General features: G+C 41.5%; 2 protein-coding genes across 2 annotated transcripts in view; one reads left to right on the top strand and one right to left on the bottom strand.

Moving 5' to 3' along the window:
* siah2l (seven in absentia homolog 2 (Drosophila)-like) overlaps nucleotides 1-12979 on the top strand; it is a 34629-nt gene extending 21650 nt beyond the window's left edge. Inside the window, exon 2 of the mRNA XM_036587489.1 lies at nucleotides 6499-12979. Coding sequence (XP_036443382.1) covers nucleotides 6499-7050 — 552 coding nt within the window. The 3' untranslated portion in view covers nucleotides 7051-12979. The remainder of the gene's footprint in view (nucleotides 1-6498) is intronic.
* Nucleotides 12980-12992: 13 nt separating this feature from the next.
* On the bottom strand, nucleotides 12993-16948 carry rbmx2 (RNA binding motif protein X-linked 2). Its single transcript, XM_036587488.1, has 6 exons — nucleotides 16867-16948; nucleotides 15595-15710; nucleotides 14765-14816; nucleotides 14525-14654; nucleotides 13997-14183; nucleotides 12993-13887 (listed from the first exon to the last, which is right to left on the bottom strand). Exons 1-6 carry the CDS (start codon nucleotides 16869-16871, stop codon nucleotides 13130-13132), a joined length of 1248 nt encoding a protein of 415 aa, XP_036443381.1. The 5' UTR covers nucleotides 16872-16948; the 3' UTR covers nucleotides 12993-13129.
* Nucleotides 16949-18289: the final 1341 nt, after the last annotated feature.

Genomic DNA, 18289 nt, shown 5'->3' with positions numbered 1-18289 from the left:
AGCTTCTCCAGGCACATGTGTTTGAGAACAGATATAGGTTCAAGTCTTTACTGGGTGCTTTTTCAAATGACTGTTGCCAAAGTGTTTATGAATTTGATTGCAAGCAGATCTGAAGAAGAGTAGACCAGTGTGAGCTCTCTGTGAGGTTGACAGTAGTGTGTGGAGTCAGTGCCGAGTTAGTGTGAGGGGATGCTGTGCCCAGCCTCCTGCCTCCCGCTCCTGAGGGAACTCTCTCAGTGGCGCTGCCTGCTCAGTTGGCCTCGACAGCGGGGGGTGTGTGCCACGAGCACAAGCCGCCCCGTGTGTCCCACCAAACCGCTGCCTGGGAGCAAGGTGAGTAACGTCCCTGAGGCAGCTTTGTCCCTCAGAGGATTTCATCATACGTTTTCAACTCTCAGGCAATGTTGTTGTTCACCGTGTGTAAAGTTCTGAACCTTTGTGTATTTTTTTTGTTTTGTGTTTGTTTTTTGGGACTATAAATGGTTTATCAGGGCTACATGTTGGGCCTAATCAACGACAGTTGTCAAAATGAATCATTTTTTCAGTTTAGGTAGTACAAATTTTAGGTATTTTTACTAAAATGATCATGCTAATAGATTGCTCAATCAGGTAGTAGCAGCAAGGGCTTGAGCTCTGAACAGCTGGTAGGTGGTGTTGTACACCTTTTACATGCTACATGGGGAGAGAGAAGTCTAGCCATTTTCCAGCAACAGCACAAACCAGCATGACAGTTGGCAGAGTTAGCTGGTTAGTAGGGCTAGCCAATATGAGAATATTTATCGTTGAAAAACTATGGCACAATATACTTTTCTCATCATATCGTGGATTGTGTCTTGAAGTATCATATTATTTCTGCAATATCGCCCACCTCTACTGGTTAGTTATTTTTTTTGTGAAAGTGCTGTGAGTTTGTCTCGGAACGACATCGCAAAAGAAGACTGCCTTCTGCAATTGATTTCGTTTTCTTAAATCCGGTTTCTTTTGTTTTCTTAGGTGAATTACTTAATTGAGCATTATGTACATATGAAGTACATATAATAATTATCTATACTGATATCTTAATTGTCAATATCGATATATGATATGATATGGAAAGATATAACGGAAGGTTTTTGACCATATCTCCAATGGATTTTGGCTACCAAAAATTTTTGGGTGAAGAATGGCTGAAAGAGGAAAAAAGCTGGAAATTTTAATCGGAAAACAAAGGTAAAATAGACCTGTAAAAAATCTAAGACTTTACAAATGCATGTAAAGGTAATTGTGAGAAACAGGGATTCAAAAATGCTGTTTGTTCTTCGCTTTCCTGCACTGGTCAGCAGAGATGCATTCAAACTCTATAAACAGCAGCAAATCAACTGTGAAATTGTCATCCACGTGGAACAGCATGAAGGTTTTTACAAGAGACATTAGGCAAGCGATTTGTAATCACTGTTCATGCCAAGTATCAGGAGGGGATACAACGCACAATTAAGTTCTTTACCACAGCTTTGATACCACCTGAAAAAACAACATTCTGCTCAGTATGCAGAATACAGCAAATCAGAAGACGTGTTTGAACTGACAAAATAATTCACAAATGACGAAGCCAAAATGCAGACTATCACAAAAAATAGAGGAATCCATTGACTTGGCTGACGGGCAGTTCTCTGTTGTGAGGACATTTTATGGCACATATGGAAGCATATGCACCGTGATCAGTTTGGTATGTTTATATTATGTGAACTTTTTTTAATTTAATGTCAGCTTGGTTTTGGTTTTTGGCCAAGTATTTCCTGAATTAGTGGCTTTTGGATTTAACTGTTGCCAGTAAGGTTTTTCCTCAAGCTTCACTATGTATGGAAGAACATTTTTGTAACACCAGATCTTACATAGTGCAGCTTTGTATGTCATTTTAGTGTAAAGAAAGAAAGTCTATTGTTACACAAGTTAAAAAATCAGAGATTCTTATGTTGAGTGCTGTGTCTTCTGAAACCATCTATGAGAAAATATGAAATGTAACTGAAGATAACATTAATTCAGAGACTGGGCTGTGATTCCATGCCATCTCCACAGCCATCCGACCACTCTAACCTAATTACTCTGGCCTTCGCTGGAGTCATTTCAGCTTAGAAACTTTTAGCGGAATTGCTATTGATTCCAAAGTGGCTAGACTTTCACTGCAGAGACTGATTAGGGGGAAATCAGATTCCAGTTGCCTGATGGACGGTGCCCTATTTTGGGTCATGCAATCCATGAGCCAACCCCCTCCAACCACCCCCTCCCGACCGCTATCGCACTTCTAATTATGACCTCCATTTCCCAGCAACGATGAAGTCATATAGAACCATTGCTTGCACGGAAACGGCTATGATCACGGCATCCGCGATGAAACTCCAGGGAGCGTCTCTCCATTTTTCTCATGTTCTCTGTCCTTGAGGGAGCAGCAGAGGGGAAAAAGAGAGGCGACAGTAATGATGGCATCTCGACTGTTCCAGGCTCCGTCTCACGGGGCCTGAAAGCTCGCGCGCACACACACACACCACACACACGCTTTCACTCACCGGCACACATTTTCTCATGCCATTCTTTTCAGCTGATGCCTCACTGACACTTGATGGCGACTCGAGGTTCTCCTGTCTCTTCTGAAGAGACAGACTGACAGCCAGGCCCGCTGCAGTTTATCTTCATTGTGAAAAGCCAGAATGCTGGAAAAGCCGGAATGTTGGAAAAAACCACAAGCTTATTATCAGGGATTTATGCCGTGGAACACAACAAATGGTCTAGAATACTGAGAAGGAAAAAGCACGAAGCTGCTGTATGCAATGTTCCTGATGATGAATGAAAGCCAAACAAGGTGTATATCATGATTTGTGTTTATTTCATATTGTACAGTCTACACTACAAAAATGTACACAAGACATTCTCACAGGAGCTGCATGCCAGAGAAAAGTTAATGCTGAGGGTACGAACGCTGTGTTTTTCAAATGAATAATTCAAGGAAGTGAACTACTTTTCAGTAGAGTTTTAAGGTGAATAGTTAAAGTTAAGCCTCTCTCTCTTAAGCTTTACTAGGTCGTGCCACAGAAGGATACAGAAGTGCAATGATGGCAAAAACAGACCTGATCTGTCTGTTTGTACCCTAATCATAGAGGCTTGTCTCTTCCCAACTTTTAATTTCTTGTGCATATTGTCAGACACTGAGCTGAGCAGGCTCTCCCCAGTTAAGACTGGAGTACTGACTCAGTTAAGAACACTTCTTAGCATTCTGCATTAACAGAATATATGCTGCGTTTTAAATATTGCCTTTCGTTGAAGTGAGATATTTGAATGGATTAGCGAGGAAGTCTAGGAACATGCTTGACCTCCAGTCGCAGCTCCCCTTGTCGGCCGAACTTGCGGGAAGTGATTTGCAACTTAAATGCGGAAGCGCATAAATAATTTAGCAGCCAAGCTCCCGGCCTGGGCTTTGTGTGTCTCCACAGGGCCAGCCTGGCACAGACTCAGAAGAGTGCACTAGAAAGGGCGCGTTTCACTTATTATGTCAGCAGGCCTCTGGAGCCCCAGACGCTGTCAGATTAGAAGTTTTAATTAAAATTAGAGAGCTGAAGAAAGATTTCAGGGGGAGGGGAGAGAACATTTACAGCCAGTGGCATCTTTGTTTTCTGTTTTTGTGTGTCGCAGGATTAGTCTAGTGGTTGGGCTTCCGCTCATTATTTTTATATTTATTTTTAATTGGGTTCTTGTAAAGACTGTTTGCATGTTGGGTTGTTATTGACTTGAGACGCAGAGTCGCAGATGCCCCCAGGGCCTCTTCAGTGCAGAAGGGTCGACAAGTTCACAGCGGGGAACAGAACGGCCGCGGCTTTGGCCAAAACATGAGTTCAGATTCCGCACACACACACCCACACACTCCTCGAACTCACATTACACCAGGTGTAAATCTCTAAACTCACAACATTTCATTTCAGTTCCAGTTCTCTCGCACAGTGTGAATTCATTTAATTTCAGCACAGCTTGATTTGATTACACTAAAATAAAAGTATTAATATTTCACAAATGTGACTGGAGGAATTATTTGTGCAGTAGTGATGATATGTAGTTGTTGAGGCTTCTGTGCAATTCTCTATTAAATACATGTTTTCTGCTTTTTTCCTGATGCTGAAAAATGAATAACAAGTACTTACGTTTGACTGGAAATTAAATAAATGAAAGGGTGGTCTCTGACTTTTGCCCTTTTTTGGGCATCATTTCATTTGAAACATTAACTACTCTTTTATGTTTACATTCAATAGAACATATTTTGAATTAAAATAAAATCTTCTTACATTGACATCCATCTTGTCGCATTAACTCCCTCTCTGTCCATGATTTCCATTTGATTGTTTTTTTGGCAAAAAAAAAAACCCTTTAAATTTCACCATCAGATTTAACTTAACAAAACTAGGTGCTGGATGAAAACTACAAATACCTTTCTCAAGGACAGGTTTAGAAATGGTTTTATTTTCATATGGCCATGCAGTTGAATTGCCACCTTCAGATGATGCATCAATGCATTTTTACACTACATTCCACAGGGAGCGATGTGCCTCTTGCACTCCATTCTGATACTGGACCTAATTCCTCTGTACCATCTCAGACCCCCTCCTGTTTCCCTCAGCTCCAGTGAGCACGAGAGAGGGCTTTATCGCTAGCCAACTGCCTGCAGGATTACTGCACAAAATCCTGTCTTTCTCTCATTAAAAAGAAAGATAAGAGGATAAGCGGCTGACGGGGGAAGGACGCGGCTCCCAGAATGACTTTTACACCTCTGACGGTCAAATCATTTGGCTCAGATAGGCCGAGTCGAGAAATCTGAATGGATTAGAGAGATTCGTTTGAGGGCATTTGGACATGGGCCATGTGCTAATGAAAACGAAAGTCAATTAGGAATACCAAACATGTCACCTGTGAGACGTGATAGAATGGTTCTTTTTGTCCCCCAGCGGCTTCTTAACCGATGGGCTTTGACACTAAATGGTGCCATTTTGAAGCAGTTGCCGCTTCTAGGACCTCCTGCACTGCTGGATAGTGGCTGTCAGTCACACATTCTCTTCTCAGAAGTCACTGCCTGTCAATCAGATTAATAATTAATTTGGCAGATATTGAAGCATGCCCTCAGGGGCGGTTCAGCAGGCCAAAACGCACCATACCTTGGTCATCAACATATAGAGCATCTTGCTTCAGTGCTCAGTGTTGACCACATGTTTTTCTGGGTATGGTTCTGTGGTGAAACAGGCAGCCAGTCTGAATTCTCACCAGTCTGAATTCTCAGTAAATTATTATTATATGTAACAGCAAATGCTGTTCTGTAAAGAATGTGTAAATATTGTATGTCACTTCCTTCTATAGTAAATCTATACCGTAGTTTTTCTCTCAAAGCCAAGTTCTTTCTGTTGCATCTCTACAATATACAGGAAAACAGAAGACCATATTGTATCTAACAACTATACAAGGCCATCACTCTTAAAATGACCTCTAAAAATGACCAACGGTCTAGTGCTTCCCTGCTTTCCCCTCTATTCAATACCCTGTTTTTCTTAGCCCCATCTACCTTCTTTGTCCTCTTTTTTCAGCTTTCCCATTGGACTCACATTTTCAAATAATGTGTGCCAAACCCTTACAAACACTATAACTTGAACAACAGCAGCTCTTTTTGGAGGCTCTGCTAAGCTGATGGAATTCCTTGAAAAGAGCTGGTTATCAGGTTATTGCAGGATTTACACCCTTTGTTGATGCTGAAGTCCAATCCCGTAGGCCCGTGAGAATGGTAATTGTCGATTGCTGTGTGCTCGGTGACTTTTGCAGGCTTTGCACTTGCAGTGTTTGCATTTCCAGTAAAGGCAGTAGCAGAGAAAACATTCAAATTTGACCTTCACTGATCTTCCTTGACTGATAATCAAAGAAAGAACCCTGCTGTGCACCTTAGCAATTCATCTTCAAGTGATTGACCTGGTCCATCCCACTCATACTCCCCAACAATTCATTCCATCACCCACACTTAGAGAATAGGGAGCTGGTATGTCCTGCCCTTTCATGACCCAGTTCTGATGAGTGAGACTGTTGTATGTGTGGGGTAGGATATAGCACACTTGAACATACTGATCACTGTAACTAATTTATGGACTCATCTTTTTCTGCAGTTCCCTCGGAGCCTCATTTGTTGTCATGTCCTTCACCTGCCCTCCCTAAATCCCTTATCTCCCAGTCTCTCCTCCCCTGCCTTTTTTAGTTCCTCTTTTGTTCTCCCGCTCCCTGCCTCTGCTCTTCCCACACATCAGCTCCAATCCCACCTACTACCGTCTGCTGCACTACTATTAATTACTCCATCTGCTCCATCGCCCTCTTTCCCTCACACCCACTGTACCATTCTTGTCCCATTTATTTTTCTTCTCCTGTCTCTCTTCCCTTGCTGTCTTCCCCCATTTATATAATCATGCCATTCTTGTTCTCATCTGTCTTCTCTCCCTCTCTCTGCAGTATGCCTCAGCGGGTTGCCTGTTGTCGCTGCACCACAGTGAAAAGCCGGAGCACGAGGAGGTGTGCGAGTTCCGCCCTTACACCTGCCCCTGCCCAGGAGCCTCTTGCAAATGGCAGGGCTCTCTGGAGGCGGTCATGCCTCACCTCATGCATGCCCACAAATCCATCACCACGCTGCAGGGAGAGGACATCGTCTTCCTGGCCACAGACATCAACCTGCCAGGGGCCGTGGACTGGGTCATGATGCAGTCTTGCTTCGGGCATCACTTCATGCTGGTGCTGGAGAAGCAGGAGAAGTACGAGGGCCACCAGCAGTTCTTCGCTATTGTTCTGCTCATAGGCACCCGAAAGCAAGCCGAAAACTTTGCCTACCGCCTCGAGCTGAATGGCAACCGTCGACGGCTCACGTGGGAAGCCACGCCGCGGTCCATACACGATGGTGTGGCCGCAGCAATCATGAACAGTGACTGTCTCGTCTTTGACACCTCCATTGCCCACCTTTTCGCTGACAACGGCAACCTGGGCATCAACGTTACCATCTCCATGTGCTGAGGTGGCAGTCCAAGCCCAAGAGAGCGGCAGTTTTCTTTGGGGTTGAAGCCCTGGATGACTGCAGTTCCTCACCAGAGTGGAGGGTCTAAGAATGACAGGTGGGAGATGTATACATTTGTGTATATATGTCTGTTCAAGACTTATTCCCTCCAATAAGGCACACTGAGACTGACCTCTAGGTTAGTGTCCTGAATGGATGAGAGGGTCTATCTTGAGACTGGACAATATGGCATATTGTTGGCATGTGGCAACTAGCACAAGCACAGCTGAAATTTTCTCTTGCATTGACCTAGAAGCCACCTCAATGCGCTCTGCTCTCTGGCCTAGTCCAGCCTGAGTATGGAAGATAGCTCTGTCTAGACTGGAATGCTCTCTGCCACGGCCAAACCAACATACAATAAGGTCTAGCCGATGGAACCTCCAAAGCATTGTGGATCAACTGATCAGTCAGGCCTCAAAGACGCACAGTTTGGGTGGAGTCAGGGCCTGAAGCAGTCACAGTCAAAGCTGCCTCACACAGCATACGTGTGAAATGAAATTGCACTGGCTTCAAAGGAATCATGACTATGTAAATGCTAATATGCTGATGTTCATGTCTGAGATGTACTTTTATGATGCAGTGCCCAGAAATGAATTGGTGTACATGGTGGAAATAAAACTCACTTGCAGGTTGATTGCATGACTGGCCACCATGTCTGTCAGGCAAATACATGACTTCGTCTCCATCATGTTTTTCCTCCCTGTTCATCTGTCTTAGACAACTTGTCCTTTCTGTCCTATAATCTTCAAAACAAATGGAAACCCTAGGTGGTATGAACGAAGTCCTTTGAGAAAGATATTAAGTTCTTGATTATCACTGAGCAGACCCTTCCTAAGATGCGGAAGTCAGGGTTTTGGTCATTAATGAAATGAAAGAACTACATCCAGATTGTGTCAGCCATAATCTATTCCCACATCACTCAAAGAAATATCCTCAAATACTGTATGTTTGAATTTGATACTTGAATGTTCTTGGGACTATGCTGCCCTACAAAGGCAAGTAACTATGCCAACCATGAAAAGGAGGAAAACAGCTTGAAGGTTCTGTTGTTGTCTAGCCAAATATGTTGCTGCAGTTTCCCTCAGACACCTATTTTTGGTCAGTATCTCAATTTTAACCAAAACTACAGTTCCCATGTTTGCCTTTGTGCGGTAGTATAGTCCTCAAGCACCACTCTGGGCTTTTGTGATTATAAGGCAGTAGTCCAGTCACTCATGACTGCATGTAAACAACATGAACCTGCATGGTATGATGAATGATTGTTAGCTAACTGCTCTTGGATGCAGTCGCTGCATTGGACTGGTTCAGGGTTTCAGGATTACCTGTGTATGTTTCTTACTTAATCCCTCTTTTTCTATTTGAGGTAATCAAAGAGAACTGATGACACGCTTTGTAAATATTCACACAGATCTAGTTTTGTTGCTATTTGCTGTGTTCTTGTTGTGTCTCTTTTAGCGGGTTATTTAGTCTAGCTTGTTTTGTGCTCCAGCTCTTTTAAACCGCATTTCTGTGTTATTTGGGAGATCCCCGCCCCCCCCGCAACTCCCTGGTTCAGTCAACCTACAGCGCCTTACTTGTATACAAACCCAACCTTTCAGAGCCCAACAGGGCTCCTACTGAAGATCAGGTCACCGCGATCCAAACCGCTAGTGTCTTGAAAAGACTCTGAATTATAAGAGACTTGTTCATAAATAGTGGCATTATGGGGACGCATGATCATGAGACATCTTTCATAAGCCCCCGGGAGCTCCACAACAGTAGCGGCATCATTCACATAATACAACCTAGAAATCCTAACTCTCTACTCGAATACCTCTGATGACATCAGACATGTCTGTAAGTGGACTGTGCAGATTTTTCTGGACCCTGGTGGTCTTCAATTTAACATAAGCCAGAATTCCCTCAGCTCAAAGTTACTCTGTTCTGGTCATACTTCTAATTAATTTAAATATGTAATTGTTAATCCCTAATGTTTTATCTGTAATCCAGGAAAATGTATCAGCTTGTGTTTATTTTTTTGTCTTTGTGTTGATGGATTTTATACTTTTTGTGTAGAACTTGAAGGAAATGTGGGTTATTTGGTGAGATCATACACGCTCTAGTTAGCGTCTGCTTCACAAAAAAAAAATGTGGCTTTAATCATCTGGTTGTCATGGCAACTAAATATGCTAATTAGTACTTGGGATAATAGAGCATGGAAGTGATGTTTTGGATGCCAGTGCTGCATTCAGGAAACCCCCACAGTGACACTAAATTACATGAAATGACTGCTGGTTATGAAGTCTCTATCTTTTTAAATCACACCTCTTTCCATTCGTTCACATTTATAAAGGGTGCCAAAAAGTGCATTAACTATGAGGCTATGTGTTTCAGCAAAGATAAAGCATAAGTAACTATGAAACAGAGAGGCATGTACACACATACCGTGACAGTTTATCATTACCTTGATAAAAGTTCGGGGTGGGAAAAGTAATTGATTCTTAGATTCTCTCGAAAGATTCTGAATCAATTAAGACAAAGTCTAAGTCAGCTGTTTCCCTATTGTAAAACTTGGTGCCCCCAGAGACTTTCTAAAGTAGAATACGTTTGCACAGCCTGGCTCGGAAGAGGAGGGAAATGCACTCTTAAACTGTTTTTTTATGTATATGAAGTAAAAGGCCTGAATCCATACTATACATGACTGTGTGCAAGAATGTGGCATTGTTTAACAACCACTTTTGCAAATTGCTAATAGGCTAATCCAGTAATATTCATAGTTAAGATTTACGATTAAGAATTTACCTGAATGTTAGAAGTTTCAAATGTCTAAAATTAGGCTAGAACTCCTAGTGTAAAAAAAAAACAATCTTGGTATGGCTATAGCAGCATTAGCTTGGTATTAACGTAACATTGAAAACCTCATAAAAGTGCTAAGAATGTTAGCAACAGTGTAGCAGTACTTTTGGATAAAAAGCCGTCTTATAAAGTTGCTGCAGTAAACACAGCTATATATGCATGTTTACAGTTATATGATGAAGAAAATAAAAGAAAAAAATATCAAATGACTGGATTGTCCCATGATTTACTTTATATTTGGACATCTGTTTTAGTGTGTTACCTTAGTGTGTTGCGCTGGGGTGGCGTTTTTATAGCAGCACCCAAAGTTTCTGATACAATATAAACCTGTGAACAAAAACATCAAATATAGGGTTTTTATTTTTTTGGATTTTAGTTTAAACATGTTAATTTGTGAATCAGGCCTTCACACTTCTACATTTAAGCTACTTGTGATACATGAGGAAAAAAATCATAATGCAGGCTGTAGAAATTAAAAAATGAGAATCCAAAAATGGTTTTAAAATCGCATCTTGGCACCCTGAATCAAAAACAGATCCGAATTGTAAGGGTGCCTAAAGATTCCCACCGCTTTATAAATCTGTCATTGAGTCAGACATCAATCAGAGCACCCACAGGTTAACAGGATGCTCCTTCTCTGTTGGCCTGGCTTAATAGAACAGAACACAGACAGCTCACTTCCAGGCAAAGGTGCCAGGTGAAGACCCAGCAAAATGATGTAACGGCTTGGAAGTTTCCCTTTTGTTGTATGTGACCACCCACAACGAATACAAAATCTGGAAATTCACTTCCATGCTCTATTTATCTCTTGAATAAGAACAGCGACAGTGGTTGACACACATTAGATGTATTAGACTGAACGAGCTGGTTGATCCTCATCGATTGTCAAAGGTTAACAAGGCAATTTAACACCAGCTGGCAAATCTTCTGAAAGACGGTATCATGTAGGCTGTAGTATGTTCAGCAGGAACACTGCCATTAGTCAGTTTGAAGTCAGTACAAAGACTACAAGTCTGTCTGACTAGAGGCACACTGAGTGGGAGGAACACCTCCATGCTAACCACGAGCCTGTGAGCGCGCGCCAAGCACTTATTTTCTATAGAGGAAACAACGTCCCCCACTTACCGGGGGAAGCTGTATGTTTGTGCAATAGAGAATAAAACAAGTGATGCAGAATCAACAATAGAAAAACAAGTAATTTGTGGTTGATCACATTGATTAAACAAAATGTGGGTAAATAAGTCAGTTTAATTTGCTTTAATTTTCCAGGCAGTTTGGGCCAACAGCAGGGTTTTATTAATATTATTATTATTTTCATAAATACATATTTTTTCTGGTCTGGGGTTTGCTTTTCTGGAATCCCTGCACATACCTTGTCACAACACTGCCAGCCATCTGTTTCTAACCCCCTACATTCCAGACACCCCTTAATAGAACTGGACAAGGCACTGAATAAATACATTTTGATGACGGGAGCAGGTGGTCTGCTGGGGAGAACGCCACGGTTTGCAATCAAGGCATCAATATTCACCGGCTAGATTGCCAGTAATAAGCTAGTGGAATTGAAAAACTTTAATTGTAGCCATGGACTGCAAATATGCCTGATTTACATGGCTCAGCAAGTGGCGAACCCCAAACGGGTAGCAAAATACATTTGTTTGATGCGTTTCCATGCCGATTCCAAAATAACTTCTGTGTCTGGAAATGGTTGCCTTTTCAGGTGATTTTCAAAGGTATAATGTTGGGTGACCTTATTATTACTGCTCTGCCTCGTATCAAAAAGCCTGCCCTTGGGGCCTAACAATGGGAAGTAACTTCCACAGTCATCTCTACCACCCTTTCATCTTTCATTTAATGTATAGTTGTTGTATGTACTGTCAAATCTACAAAGTAAAACCATTTTCACTGTTATTCAAAGCCCCAAGAACTATAATAGTTGTAAATGTGATAAATAGGGACCTACATGGAGAAGGTCTGTCTCACCAAATTCTGATGCTTCTTTCCATGATTAGATCATGGTGGCATGTATCTTTACTCATTCGTCTGGAAATTGAAAAGAAAGCTGTTTTATAGAATTACACCAGTCTGCTACTTCCAAAGATTTGATATTGTGACTGCTCTTAGTTTTCAGTAACACATAGGGCCAGTTTCCCTCAGATGAAAGAAGAATATCCAGTGGTGATTCATCATTGGCACTACAATTTAATCTAAGATTGGTTTAATCCATTTCTGGGAAACCAGCCCAAAGTGTTAAATAATCACATTAGAGATTTCTGAAAATGCCTACTCCATCTCTAGCTTTCTGTCTAATCAAGTTTATATTCATTGGGTTCAACAGCTAGTAACTGTCAGAAAAGCTTAGCAGCTTTAAATACTCTGTGGAAGTTCTGTAAGTACTAAGACAGAACACTTTGCATGATGAACCCACTCACACTCTTCACCTGTGGAGAGCTAATATCAGATCACCCTTGCCCTTCCCTGATTCCTAAATAGAAAGGACAGTGGCATGTCCTTTCGTAATTTAGGAGCTAGACTAGATGACGTTAACCAGGTAAACATTAGCTCTCCAAATGCCAACTATCAGCGTTTAGTGCTCCTTCTTTTTCCTTCATGTTCTGCAATTTGGACTGTCACTGGTTAGGCGCCGCGTTCTTAGCCAATGGCAGCTCAACGCTCCTTCCTTTCCTCGGTTGGTAAATGTTAATTTATTCAGTGTATCTGTGTAGTTTTGCTTCCTAAATGGTTAACTATGTTAATGTGGCGATAGAGATTATTTGATTGTAATATTAGCGATGGAGAATGCTATTGAATTCCTGTTGAACGGGTACAAGATGGTAATGTGCACATCATCTGTTTGGTCTTGTGTATTTTCTTTTTTTTTAAAAAAATACCATCAGTTTAATGTCATTTAATTATTTGACAAAGTTAAAGTTATATATGATTTTTTTTTCTAACAGCACCACTTATGTTTTTGAGACAATTCTGTTGTACTATCCATGAATCTATTTTGTTCTTTGTATCACTTTAAAAGTCAAATAAAATATTTATGTCAAACGACTCCAGCATGTGCTACTAATTTGAAACGTTTATTTACAAGATCTACCACAAACAAAAAAATAACATCTGTCTCACACAGAGATAAGTAATCTCACACTGAACGTCTGGCGGGTGGATTGTGTGGAAGTTGAAGTTGCAGTCCAGGTTTCAGCTTCGCCTGTATTCTCTGTCTCGACTCTGGTCTCTGTGTTTTGTCGACCCTCGGTCAGCATCTCTGTCTCTTTCCCGATCCCTCCCTTTCTCTCTTTCTCTATCTCGGTCTCTCCCTCTCTCTCTGTCCCTCTCTCGTTCTCTTTCAGTCTCCCTACCTCCGTTTCTCTCTCTTTGCCTGTCCCTATCCCTCTCTCTTTCTCTTTCACTCTCTCTTCCCCACTCCCTCTCTCTTTCTCTTTCACTCTCTCTTCCCCACTCCCTCTCTCTTTCATTCTCCCTACCCCTATCTCTCTCCCTGACCCGCTCCCTTTCTCTTTCATTCTCCCTACCCCTTTCTCTTTCCTTATCACCTTCTCTGCCCCTGTTTCTCTCTCTGTCTCTCTCCCTCTCTCTATTTTCTCGTGAATGTTGGTCTTCTTTGTATCTCCCCTCCTCTCTGCTCTTGTCTGTTTTCCTTTCATCATCTCGGTCTCTCTCTCTCCCTCCTCTCCTGTCGTTACCATGCTCATCTCTGGCTCTGTCCATTTCCTCCAGTCTGTCTCGTGCACTCCTCGTCTCTTGTCCTGCTTGCTCCCCTCTGGACTCCGGCGCCCCCTTCAGGGCGTACTTCTCATAGCCCTCATCCTCTCTCTCTTTCTTTACTCTCATGGGGAGAGTCGAGGGAGACTTGTCCTGTGCCTCACGCCTCTCCTCCTTCGATGCCTTCTTCTTCTCTTTTTTCTCCTTCTTCTTTTTCTTCTTTTCTTTTTTATCTGATATAGAGAGAGAGCGCTTACTGTTAAAGACAAACCATCAGCTAGTCACTGCAAATGGTGAGATTCTGTGGAATATACTGCTTATGAATGTACAAGTATAGTTTACCCTTTTTTGGTTTCTTCATAGGGAGAACATACTCTTCCTCAGACTCTGACTCAGATGATGATGCAGAGGGCATTTTGGGGGCGCAGCCTTCCTCACGCAACTGTTTGGTGACTTCATCAATGTCTTCTGAATCTTTGGGGGGACGGTAATTTGCCACATGATCCACTCGTATGGTCCGACCCTTAATCTGTAGAAGCACCGAACATAAACTTTGAACAAAAGAGAATCTAAGTTCTTGTGTCAGCAATAGGTGCACCTTAAAGTAGCTGAATTCACTAATTAGAAGTGGCATCTAGATATCTTTGAGACATATAATGTATCTGTCCTATCACTTTCTGACTATACAGGTCAATATTTACAAATTGCCATAAAGCAGTAACGACAGTCCTGTTTTAGTAGAAAAATATCCATTATACAATTTTTGTGGGTGTTCTACATGCTTCCTGTTGTTCCTGTTGTTGAAACGTAGCTAAAATGCGGTATCATACCTTTATTACTACTGGTTTACAGAGCAGTGAAGATTTTTACCTTGATGCCATTAAAGTTATCCACTGCCAGGATGGTGCTCCTCTGATCCTCATAGCAAAGGAAGCAGAAACCTTTTGATTTTCCTGTCTTCTTATCTCGCACCAAGTTCACGTTGACAACCTCTCCATACCTAACGGAAAGGAATAAATTATTTAATTACCAAAAAATGAGTACTGAATAAGTTTATTTGCTTGGAGATGAGAGACAGAGAGTGCAAAAGAAAGAGCAAACTGGACCTACTGAGAGAAAACACAGATGATGTCTCCCTCTGTCAGCTCATATGGAAGTCCACCTGCAGGTTGTACAATAAAGTCAGGAAATCTTGTTTCTATCAGTCAAAAACACTTAAATTACATTTTAGGGGTTGTGTTAATAGGCAAAAGTGTTGAAGGGCTAGAAAATGTAGTCAGAAAGCAGTGACAAAATTGTAGGCCTAGGTTTTTTACTATCAGACAAAAAAAAGGTAACAAATCTTTAACACAGCTTTCCTTAACCACATTTTCCAAGGATTTTCTGAGGTCATTTCACTGTTGATAGGAACAAACACACAGAGGAACCATGCAAATGTCGCCATCATCTGACGGAACACAAACTGTCTGCCAGCAGATCCATATTCAAGATATGACGTACGCTATTTATCCAAAAGTTTGCAGACACCTGCTCATCCAGCGTTTCTTCTGAAATCAGGGTATTAATAAGGAGTTTGCAGTAACAGCCTCTATTCGTCTGGGAAGGCTTTACATGTTAGAACCCTGCTGTGAGGACTTGCACTGCATTGATGGATTGTATTCATTCACAGTGTCCCATTCTATTGCCAGTGCTTTTCTATGGAGATGATACAGTGGGTGTGTTACAGTAGAATAAAACACTATTATGCCGGACAGGCTGCACTCCAGGGCCAGGACTGGGAACCTGGACACTAGTTAGAAGGCATGTCTAGATACTTTTGGACATATAGCGTACTTCACTAAGCGACTGCCTGAGCAGGAGCTCATAAAATCTAAGTTACTCAGCTGTACTGTTGTGCACTATAATGCAATATATTTTTAAATGTCTATCGTTCCCCTCACCAACGAAAACCCAGGCACTGTCTTTGTACTCAGAATGCCACGAGACCGAGTCTTTAATTCCAAGATCAGCCTCTCTTTCGTTCAGTTCATTGATGAGCTTCACTTTGGTGAGTGGACTGTCGAAAGAAAACACAAACAGTGAGGGTGATTTTCACACAACAGCTCAAACCTGTCGTTTAACTTTGAACATTTGATTTCCATTTTTACTGTCACTTCCAACAGGAAATCTGTTGCTAATCACCATAATACACTCTTTAAAAATGGTTCTTCAAGGGTTCTTTAGTAAAGGGAATGCTTCTATTTAGAACCAATTCCTGCTTGTTATTCTTTCCATGATGAAATGGTTCTTCAGATAGAATGAGTTATATATGGTTCTATATAGCACTGAAAAGGGTTCTTCTGTTGTTATGATGTTAAGTTTCCTAAAACAATATGGTTCTTCAAGAGTTCTTTAGTAAAGAAAATGGTTCTATAAAAAACTCAAAGAACACTTCACATGATTAAAGGGTTCTTTGCATCCTGAAACAGTTCTTAAGAATGTGCTGTAGATGGTTCTATATAGAACCTTTTTGAAAAGAGTTTTACATGGCACCCAAAAGGGTTCTCCTTACGAGGTCAACTTAGGTAGAAAAACCCTTTTTGGTGATATATAGAACCTTATACAGCACATTCTCCATCAATCTGAAGAACTATTTCTCGATGCAAAGAGCCATTTAAGTATGAAATGGTTCTGACCAGAACCCGTTTAACCATATTTTAAGAGAGTAGCCAGATAGCAAATTCAATTTAGATCACGTTGAGGACAAAACACCGGCTCTGACTGGCCTTCCTGCGAATCAGCAAGACCAAAGCAGCAGAGCGACCAGGACGCTGGTGGAGATGATAAAGTAACCCGAGTTACATCGACACTGAGGATTCAGCCCATCTTTACTATCCTGACTGACTATATTCTGTCTGTGGCTGAGCAGGAGGTGTCAGTCCCAGTCCGAGCAACCGTCATTCTCTGTTCTCTCCTCAGTTCCTGAACCCTGTCCAGATAAGCCTTAACAATAACTTAAACTCAAACTAACGCCTGAGGAGCTCAGAGCTCATCTCGGTGGCTAAGCTAGCTAGCTAATAAACATTAGCCTGGTCAGCCAAGTCAGCGTCTGGAGGGAGAAGTGCTGAGAACGGTAGCTGTTCTCCTCCGAAACGTCCATCCACGGTAGGCCAAATACATGGAGATGTAACTTCTGTTTAATATTAAAGCCCGTTAAATGAACGGCCACTTACTTCATTGTAGGTTTGTTTTGCACCACACATGGAAGCGGATCCGCCTGAACCGTTCAAAATGTCGACGATTCGCTGTTTTCTTCCGCGTGACAAACTCGAGGATTGTGGGTGTTGAAGTTCAGTGTAGCGGCCATGTTTTCACCAGAGAGGATATACGTCAGTCATAACATTAAAACCTCAATGTTTGTACATTTATCTTCAATTTTGTCAGCTCCGCTCATTATACAGGTGCACTCTGTAGTTGTACAATCACAGACTGTAGTCCATCTGTTTCTCTGCGTACTTTGTTAGCCCCCTTTTACCCTGTTCTTCAGTGGTCAGGACCCCCACAGGACTACCACAGAGCAGGTATTACTTGGGTGGTGGATCATTCTCAGCACTGCAGTGACACTGATGTGTTGATGGTGTGTTAGTGTGTGTTGTGCTGGTACGTGTAGATCAGACACAGCAGTGCTGCTGGAGTTTGTGTCCACTCACTGTCCACTCTTATTACACACGCCTTCAATGTCCTGACCATTAAAGAACAGGGTAAAAGGGGGCTAACAGAGTATGCAGAGAAACAGATGGACTACAGTCTGTAATTGTAGAACAACAAAGTGCTCCTGTATGATAAGAGGAGCTGATAAAGTGGACAATAAGCGTAGAAACAAAGATGGTTTTAATGTTATGGCTGATTCACATTCTTTGTTTACACTGACTGTTATAGTTTAAAAGGGAAATTCCACCGATTTTTCAAATTTTCTGCATAACTCTATTGTCATAATGTAAACAAAGTCATTTAAATGTACCCTTCTAGAAAAACGTACCGAGTCAGAATTGTGTACAGTGGGGGTGGAGTAGGAACCAGATGTTTGGAGTATTTAATGCCCCTAAAGGCTACATCACCAAAAACTATTACCAAAATAGTTACAAATACATAGCCTAATGCCTGCAACCTTGTTTTATACAAGTCGTGATATAAGATCTTGGCCTAAAATGTATAATCTTTAAAATCCATTTATGGTGGAGAAGTACAGTCATGGTGCTGTGGGGCGAAAATAGTGCCAAGAGAAAACCTTTTTTTCCAGATTTACTACTGTTTTAACATAATAAACATTTCATATAAAAACTCAAGACAAGTGTAAGTTTTGTCATTTTACAATAAAAATAGCTATGTTTGTGTTTAAGACATTGCACCCCTAGTTCCTATCATCACCACTGTAAAAAGTCTGAGTCAGTAAGTCTCTACAATAAACCATTTCACATCAAAACACAATGAATTACATCTCTACAACTGACCTATGCCAATTTTTTAAACATTGGTGCATATTTTGGGTCTTTTACATAATGGTAGCTTAATGTCACTTTTGGGATAGCTGTAAATGTAAACACTGTCTTAACTTGTTTTCATTTTGAGAGGAGATATGACATACTAATGAAATAT

The sequence above is a fragment of the Colossoma macropomum genome, unplaced genomic scaffold (genome assembly GCF_904425465.1).
Source record: "Colossoma macropomum unplaced genomic scaffold, Colossoma_macropomum, whole genome shotgun sequence".
Taxonomy (NCBI): Eukaryota; Metazoa; Chordata; class Actinopteri; order Characiformes; family Serrasalmidae; genus Colossoma; species Colossoma macropomum.
This window is presented reverse-complemented; position numbering and strand designations above follow the sequence as displayed.